The sequence below is a fragment of the Chenopodium album genome, chromosome 3, assembly GCF_948465745.1.
Source record: "Chenopodium album chromosome 3, dcCheAlbu1.1, whole genome shotgun sequence".
NCBI lineage: Eukaryota > Viridiplantae > Streptophyta > Magnoliopsida > Caryophyllales > Amaranthaceae > Chenopodium > Chenopodium album.
Genome location: NC_137836.1, coordinates 1,617,189 through 1,627,061, shown reverse-complemented (window position 1 = coordinate 1,627,061; position 9,873 = coordinate 1,617,189). Strand labels below are relative to the sequence as shown.

At 32.6% G+C, this 9,873-nt stretch overlaps 1 protein-coding gene across 1 annotated transcript; it reads left to right on the top strand.

Annotated features, from left to right (window-relative positions):
• Nucleotides 1-2,135: 2,135 nt before the first annotated feature.
• LOC145622092 (valerianol synthase TPS8-like) lies at nucleotides 2,136-9,107 on the top strand. Its single transcript, XM_081676385.1, has 7 exons — nucleotides 2,136-2,420; nucleotides 2,825-3,098; nucleotides 5,078-5,438; nucleotides 5,662-5,880; nucleotides 6,182-6,323; nucleotides 6,459-6,707; nucleotides 8,542-9,107. Exons 1-7 carry the CDS (start codon nucleotides 2,136-2,138, stop codon nucleotides 8,851-8,853), a joined length of 1,842 nt encoding a protein of 613 aa, XP_081532511.1. The 3' UTR covers nucleotides 8,854-9,107.
• The last annotated feature ends 766 nt before the right edge of the window (nucleotides 9,108-9,873 follow it).

The following is a 9,873-nucleotide window of genomic DNA, read 5'->3' as shown; positions in this document are numbered from 1 at the left end:
GTTTTCAAAAAAGAAAATGTAACAAATAATAAAATAAGACCGTAAAATAAAAGTGGAACAAGTAATAAAATACATAAAGAGTACCAATTACTTAAAAAAGCAGAGAGAGTACCGCCAGTACCGTTGCTCCGCGTTTTGTATCCACGAGATAAATGACTTACTCATACGTAGGGCTGCTAATTGAGTTGAGCAGCTCGTGAGCAACTCGGACTCAACTCGGTCAAAGCTCGGCTCGAGTTGGCTCGACTCGAGACGTTAACGAGCACGAGTTGAGCAAGCTCTAACTCGACTCGATAAACTCGTGAGCAACTCAATAATATATTTTATTAATATAGAATTTACAAACAAAATTGTTACCATGAACAAGTTTGAAACTTAATAAGAGTTAATATATATTATAAAAAAAAAAGAGTAAATCTTTAATAATAAATAAAAGAAAACTATATAAAGTGAAAAAAAAACAATAAAGGGCTTTAATTTTAAAAGGGCTAAAACTTTAACGAGCAAATCGTGAGCTACTTGACTCGACTCGAAATTTTAACGAGCACGAGTCGAGCAAATTTTATTGGCTCGAAACTTTAACGAGCACGAGTTGAGCACATGAAAAAAGTTTTCGAATTGAGTCGAGTCGAGCACCAATCGACTCGCTCGATTAGCACCACTACTCATACAATTTTTACAATACAGACAAACAGTACAGGTAGCTAAACGTGGAAGCGAGATTTGCCAAATTTGACTTACATGTGTTCGATTTAATAAATGATATTGGGAAAGATTGAATTTGGGAATTGGGACATCAAGTAAAGTTAAGTTAACCCAACAACTACAAAGTATCACCCATCATCGTAATTATTGTTGTTACAGGAGTATTAATTTATCATTATCATGTTTGAGCTGTCCATTTGGATATTAAAAAAGGGTTTGTTATTAATAGGATCAACGTTATTTTTATCATTATCATGTTTGAGCTGTAGGGGTGTCCATTCGGTTAACGGTTTGGATTTAGTCCAAATCTGATCCAATTCGAAATATAATTCGATTTTCAATTTTTCAATCTGATCCGATCCGAATTTCTATCTTGATCCAATCCGAATTAAAATTCGGTTATTTGGATCCGATCCGAAAATCCGAATTATAATATATTATTTTTTAGCGCCTAATACAATTATATATAAAAAAAGATTTACTATAGATAAAAGTCTTCAAAATCATGATTAAAATAAATAGTTCAACGTCAAGTCATTAATTAATTACGGAGTAATACAAAGTCTCTCTAATTTATTTTATGTAGTAGTAAGTATTTGAGCAAAACTTCAAAATATACAGAAATCCATATTTATACAAGCTTAATTTTACAATTCGGTTTTCGGTTTGGATTGGATCCAATTAGGGTCAATCCGATCCAATCTGAAAATCCGAATTTCCATAAAATCTCAATCCGATCCGATTTAAAGTTCGGATTCGATCCAAATTGATAATTCGGTTTGGATTGAATTGAATTTCGAGTTTTATTCGAATTATGGACACCCCTATTGAGCTGTACATTTAGATACTGGTATTAAAATAGGATCATGATTCATTCATTCGATATATATAGCCTCTAAGTTGGGTTCAAGTTTCAATAGAGTCAGATTTCATTTGGTATAACAAAAGGTGTCCCCCTTATTCCAACAAAATTAATAACTTATTAACTTATATTATAATTTTTTATTTATTTATCATAGCATAGAAACCAACGCGAATATTAATTATAGATTTATAGTTGAGTCAAAAATTTCATGAAGCCACACCGTGTGGTTGGGGTTACTTATTTAGGGGTTATTTATTATGGGACTACTCGATCGGTAGGGGTTACTCGGTCGGTTAGGGGTTACTCGGTCGGTCAGGGGTTACTCTCACACAGAAAACGCGCTAACCGACTAAGTAACCACAGAATAAGTAACCTTTGACCGACCGTATAACCTTTAAATAAGTAATCTCGGCCGCATGGTGTGGCCAGCCACACATAAATAATGTCTACACATATTGGTAAATTAATAGTTCATAAATATTCTATATCTTAGACTCTTTGTCTCAAACTCTCTACCCTCGTTCGAGTGCAACTTCACCCCTGAGGTTCACTAATTTTCATAGCCATGTCTTTCCCTCTTGCACTACTCACACCGCCGCGCTCATACCAGTGTGCGACACCCTTCGCCGCCCCTCGATGCTATGGTGCTCCCTTCCTAAAATACCAGAGTTTTGTGGCCAAATGTGATTACCGACGACAAAGTTCTTACTCCCCGACCAACACATCCAAAGGAGCAACATCTTCTCAAGAAATTGTAGATGTAAAGGCAGATAAGCATAGACCTCTTGGTCATTTTCCCCCGGACATATGGGGTGACCGCTTCGACAACTTCACTCTTGAACACTTATCGGTATTACTCTTTGTGTCCAACACTTGATCCTACACGATATATATACATATTTTTGAGCATCTAAATATTATACTACCTCCGGTCCAAATTACTAGCAACTTTGGGGTATTATTTGTGAGATATAAAATATTCCAAAGTTGCGAGTAATTTGAACCGGAGATAGTATTATACTTAAAAAAACACCTATTAAAATCTTATACTATTCCCTCCGTTCTTTTTTACTCTTTTCATTTGAATGATTGACATTATTTATAAGTTATGGAGGGTCTTACTTGATCTGTGTCAATAAGTAATTAATTTACGAAGTATAAATTTTCAATTGATATAATTTTACCATAATTTTTTAAAAGATATTTTACAAATTGATGTGATTCTAACGATTTTAATTTTTTAATTTTTTTTAGAGGATGGATGAATATGCAAAAGAAATCAAGCCACTGAAGGATGAAGTGCGATTAATACTAATGGATAATTCTACCGATCTGCCCCAGAAGATGCGTTTGATTGATGTTGTGGAACGTTTAGGGTTTCCCTATTACTTTGAGAATGAAATCAAAGAATTATTAAAAAAGTTTTATACACAACTTAAGAAAAGTAATTTTGTTATGGACTATGATTTATCTGATACCGCATCGTTTTTTCGAATTTTCAGGCAACATGGATATAGTATGCCTTGTGGTAAGTCTGCGCTTATTTTTTCTCCCCGATTTAATATTAACTGTTTTTATCGTCTTATTTAATGGTGGTTGTTAAAATTGGATGATATTACATACATAGTATGTTAGATTTAATCGGAGTACAAACTCTTAAATAGACATGGTATACATTAATTTATTGTGGACCACTAATGGTAGAATTACTATGGTCATTTTATTAATAAAAAAAAAAAATCACTATGTTAAAAGACAAAAGCTAATGAGCGCCCCCGGGGCGTTAGATAATAGAATTAAAGTGCAAATATTAGAGTAAAATTAACATTAATTACACCGAATGACGCGTGATTTTGTCATGAATTCCTAACTTAATACCATTTCAACCAATATAATTTATCCTTATCTAACGCCCCGAGGCGCTCGTTAGCAAGATCGTATTTAATATTAGGGTCATTATGTTCAATACAATGCCAGTTGCGCTGCACATGTTTAGTACTTCGGATCCACAATAATATATTATTCTGAACTAGGTCCACACAAGTTTTTCTAAAATCGGAGTATATGGTTACTTAAAAATTTACAACTGGGCAATAAAACGAATAAATGAGCACACAGTGTTAATTTTTTTTTTTTTTTTGAAACAAGCACACATTGTTAAATAATGTGGTCAATGCCATGTTAGAAAAAAAAAAAAAAGATTGTGGTTCTCTAAACACAAAAAAAAAAAAAAAAAAAAATTAATTTAGAAATAAACTTCTATAAGATCGAGTTAATTTTTTTTTTTTAAAGAAATTTTGAATTTTAACAACACAAAAAAACACTAAATTAATTTTCAACCCTACAAATAAAAAAGTTTAATTTAATACCACCAAAATTTTAAAAAATTGGCTTTTACCACCCCTTAACTGATAAAAAAATTATATATATATAAAAAAAACAAAAACCCTAAAGCTAACCTAGTCACCCACCCCCCACCGTCAGCCCAACGCCGGCCGCGCGCAACCGCCACCGCCATTGCCTCACCCTGAACCCCCGTTCCCAGCCCCAACCACCGAAAACTTCGCCCCCTCCCTTTCCCCCTCCCCAAAACCGGCAGCTCTCCCCAACGGCCGGGGAGAGCTGTCGGTTTTGGGGAGGGGGAAAAGGAGGGGGAGGATCGGGAGTTTTCGGTGGCTGGGAACAGAAGTGTCAGGATGGGGCTTTGGTGGCGGCGAGCTGTCGGCGGTGGGGTTGGGTTTAGTTTAAGGGTTTTTGTTTTTTTTTTTCCTAAACTAATAATATGGCAACACGTGGCACAATGGACCCTACTTACCGGAATTTTGGATGGCAAATAATAAGTGGTGGTATAATCAAATTTTTTTAATTTTTGACGGTGTTAAAATAAAATAAAACTTTTTTTTTTTGGTAATGTTAAAAACCATTTTAGTGTTTTTGAGGTGTTAAAAATCATTTTTTTTTTTTTTTTTTTTTTTTTTTTTTTTTTTGACAAAAAAAATCAATTTTTTTTTTAATTTTTATTTACTGTATTTTTTTTAATTTGTAGCCATTGTAATTATTTTCAATCTAGACCCTTTATTTACAAAAATCAATGTTGTCCATCCATTCAATTGACTTTAAAAATTATTTAAATATAAAATAAGCAAGGAAAAAAAAAAAACTGTTTTGCAGTTAATTTTTTTAATTAAAAAAAAAAATAAAAACAAAAACTGCTTGTTACAATCGAATCTCCATTGTTATTGAAGTTTCAGCGCAACGTTCAAATTGAGGATACTAGTATTTTTGATGCAACTGAGGGAAGATGATCTGTATTTTTTTAAAATTTTATTTTATTACTAATAGAATTGTATAGTCAAATAAATGAATGGCCATGATTTAATATTGCATATCAATGGTGCATATTTAAAAGTTACAATAGCTACAAAATTATTGTAGCCATTGCAAAACTGTCCATTTTTTAAAGAGGAAATATTATATCATCCAACTAAAAGAATTGGAACATTGCAGATGTATTCTACAAGTTTACAAATAATAAAGGCAAGTTTAAAGAATCATCAAGGAGCGATGAAAGGGGCATGCTAAGCTTGTATGAGGCTGCCCATTTAAGGATACATGATGAACACATTCTTGAGGAAGCCCTTACTTTCACCACCGATTTTCTTAACTCCATTTCAACATTCTCTGAGCAAGCTCGCCTCGCATTGAAGCAGCCCTTGCACCGTGGAAATCAAAGGTTACAATCACAACGATTCATTAACTTTTACGAGCAAGATTTTGAGTCTTGCGATGAAAAGCTTCTTCAACTCGCAAAGCTTGAATTCAACCGATTGCAATTGTTACATTGCCAAGAGTTGAGCCAAATCCAGGAGTTAGTAGCTAATCCATCTTTACATACGACCACTTAATTAACCCCAAATCTTGGCATGCCTTTAATTTATTACTTTATCCAATTTCTCCTAAAATTCCGCGCATGGAGAAATGGAGCAAGTATTTAAAAACGGAGGGAGTATAACAAAAGGAAAAGACAATTAAGGCTATAATCTGAAGTGCCTTAAAGTCTAATTATTTTGATGATTTTGCCTATTTCACAGGTGGTGTACAAACTTAGATTTAGCAAGAAAATTTCCTTACATAAGGCAGAGATATGTTGAATCTCACTACATGTCAACTATTGTGTATTATGAACCTCAATATTCTTTTGCTAGAGTATTATTCGCCAAATTTTATGTTCTTCTCGGAGTATTGGATGACACATATGATGCATATGGAACTTTTGAGGAACTCGAGTGTCTCACCGATGCATTCGAAAGGTACTTTACATCTATACTTCATGTATGTGATTGAGATGAGTAGAATATATTTCGATCTAAAGAAGGGATGAAAATTATGTTTGATTTATTTACACGCATTTAAGTGTCTAGGGATAGGATCCAATGAGAAGTTTCTTAAAATGAGAAGGATGAGAAGAGATGAATGTACATATATTTTAAACTAATTCAACTAATGTGCAAATTTGATTTTTGAGCTAATAAAAAAGTACAGTTCAATTTAAGTACATATATTTTAATGAACTTTTCATTTGACCCTAAATTTAAGTACCTATATATGCAGGTGGGACTTGAATTCAATGGAAAAGTTTTCGCAAGATTATATGAATAACATGTACGAGTTTGTCATTAATACTTTGGACGATGTTGCCAAGGAGATGACTAGCATCGGAAAGCCATATGCGATTTATTTCGCAAAAGAACACGTAATATAACGCAATGCCTTACTATTTTGTCTATCATTTTGACACTTTTTTTTTTGTTTTTTTTTTTTTTTTGTTGTGTTCATGTCATAAGGTTAGTTCTCAACCTTTGTATTGTATATATGTACCGCGATTCAGGTGCAAAGATTGATAAGAAACTACTATACTGAGATCAAATGGATGAAATCAAGGTATGTGCCAACATTTGAGGAATACATGTTTAACGGGAGAAATACGTGTTGTATGCAAATACTCGGTACTCTTTCCTTGATGGGTATGGAAGAGGTCACGGAAACAAAACCATATATACAGTTACTGCAATATAACAAGGTGACCATAGCTTCCTCAAACATTGGCCGAGTCATGGATGACATGGCAACCGGCGAGGTAAGGCATCAATTCATCGCAATTTTGATGGTGGATAAGCGTCTGTTCTCATACGTTGAAATTCAGTTCAGTTCAGTTTAGCTCCTAATTTTCTTCTTTTATAAAATATTCATTTCAGTTCAGTTCAGTTCAGCTGGTTGAGTTGAGTTCAGTCAATAAGAACAGGCCCTAAGAGTGTATAGTGAGCAATAAATTCCATTCAAAAAACACAAGCGTTTTGTGTTAAAATACATGACTTTTTATGGAAAAAAAAATAGCATGGGTATGTTTTTGATTTATATAGCAAATTTTAAAATTAAAATAAGAGAATGTATCTCATTATTCTCATATTCTTTTTAGGATTATTTTTTGTGAGTAATTACCTTATATAATACAAATTTTGCAAATAACTACCTCATTAACTTTATTTTGAATATAACTGCCTTGTATATATATACAATTTGTGTTGTTAGCACTACCTTTAAACAAAAAACATCCAAATTCATTTACCTTATAAAATATTTTCTTTTATAAAATATTCATTTCAGTTCAGTTCAGTTCAGCTGGTTGAGTTGAGTTCAGTCAATAAGAACAGGCCCTAAGAGTGTATAGTGAGCAATAAATTCCATTCAAAAAACACAAGCGTTTTGTGTTAAAATACATGACTTTTTATGGAAAAAAAAATAGCATGGGTATGTTTTTGATTTATATAGCAAATTTTAAAATTAAAATAAGAGAATGTATCTCATTATTCTCATATTCTTTTTAGGATTATTTTTTGTGAGTAATTACCTTATATAATACAAATTTTGCAAATAACTACCTCATTAACTTTATTTTGAATATAACTGCCTTGTATATATATACAATTTGTGTTGTTAGCACTACCTTTAAACAAAAAACATCCAAATTCATTTACCTTATAAAATATTTTCTTTTATAAAATATTCATTTCAGTTCAGTTCAGTTCAGCTGGTTGAGTTGAGTTCAGTCAATAAGAACAGGCCCTAAGAGTGTATAGTGAGCAATAAATTCCATTCAAAAAACACAAGCGTTTTGTGTTAAAATACATGACTTTTTATGGAAAAAAAAATAGCATGGGTATGTTTTTGATTTATATAGCAAATTTTAAAATTAAAATAAGAGAATGTATCTCATTATTCTCATATTCTTTTTAGGATTATTTTTTGTGAGTAATTACCTTATATAATACAAATTTTGCAAATAACTACCTCATTAACTTTATTTTGAATATAACTGCCTTGTATATATATACAATTTGTGTTGTTAGCACTACCTTTAAACAAAAAACATCCAAATTCATTTACCTTATAAAATATTTTCTTTTATAAAATATTCATTTCAGTTCAGTTCAGTTAAGTTCAGCTGGTTGAGTTGAGTTCAGTCAATAAGAACAGGCCCTAAGAGTGTATAGTGAGCAATAAATTCCATTCAAAAAACACAAGCGTTTTGTGTTAAAATACATGACTTTTTATGGAAAAAAAAATAGCATGGGTATGTTTTTGATTTATATAGCAAATTTTAAAATTAAAATAAGAGAATGTATCTCATTATTCTCATATTCTTTTTAGGATTATTTTTTGTGAGTAATTACCTTATATAATACAAATTTTGCAAATAACTACCTCATTAACTTTATTTTGAATATAACTGCCTTGTATATATATACAATTTGTGTTGTTAGCACTACCTTTAAACAAAAAACATCCAAATTTTCTTTAAATTTATTTAGGTCATTTTTGGCATAAAGGTGCATTGTGGTTAGCATGGAGTATTGATGGAATTTCTTCTTACATTGCTGACTTTGGTTCCATTTAACATTTACTCATAACAGGCAGAGCTTGCTAGAGGTGTGCGCCTAGCGACAAGTGTGGAATGTTACATGAAGGATTATAACATGAGTAAGGAAGAAGTGTTACAAATATTCCAGAAAATTATTGATGATGCATGGAAGGATCTCGTAAATGAGGGGTTGCTAATCAACCAATGCCGTAACGACGACGACTATGATCACTTGTCCAAGCCTGTCTATGATCGAATACTTAACCTTGCTCGTGCAGCGGAGTCTTTCTACAAGTTTGGAGATGGCCTCACTTTTGTTAAAACCACAATCAAACAAGATATCGTCTCAACCTACGTTCCATAAAGTGGCAAATCCAATATGATGAGTTAGTTCCCTATTGGATTTTGAGAATAATCCATTATAATTCTGGGAAAAAAAAAAATCTATTTACTGATTTACTATAACAATTGGGAAATTCCCTGTTTCTCATGGTTTCTCATAATGACATTTTCGTGAATAAATGAACAACTATTTTATTTGTGGGCTCCACAATTGAATAAAGTTGTTGGTTTATTTACGAAAATGTTTCTCACCATGAGAAATTGGGGCATCCTCGTAACAATTACACGCACAATAGGCTACATTGTAGTAAAGTTTAAATTGAAAGAAGGTAATCCAGGTATTGATGATGAAGACTTCGAGAGTTTGTTGTGCCTCTAGTTCATCAAGGGCTTTTGTGTAGGGGATGTTTGCATGGTTACTTGGCAACGTATGTAGCTGATGGAGTTACATGTTATTATTTCTTTGGTATTTTAATTTCAATTAATTGTGTACTTGTGAGGTTGGATTTTGTCAACCCTTGTTACGCATAAGTGTGAGTTGTTAGGGAGTTAGCTAGGTAGGAAATAAAAGTTATAAATATTATCTTATCTTCTAAGATAATATCTAGCAAATAGCAGTTGTAAATATTATCTTTATTCCAAGATAATATTTAGCTAGTATTGATCGAGTTTGGGTTGTTATGTTGTTAGGCCAGTATTTAAGCTGAATGTTGTACTCATTTTATCATTCATTGAATAGAAAGAGGAAAAACAGTATTCCAGCCTTTTGTGTGTTAAGTAAAACACTTGACGATGGAAGGGAAGGGAATGAGGAGGAAGGGAAAAGAAATGAAAGGGAGGGGGAGGTGAGCTCCATTTTCCCTCCAAATTTGGAGGGATTATGCTTATTAAAAAGAGAGGGAAAATGGATCCCTCCATATCCTTTCCCTTCGTTCCCCCAATCCTTTACCCAAACAATAGAGTTTGTTCTCCTATCTTTCTCTTCCCTTCTTTTCCCTCCATTTCCTTTTTATCCAAACAACTGTCTCGTACCAGGTTCTTG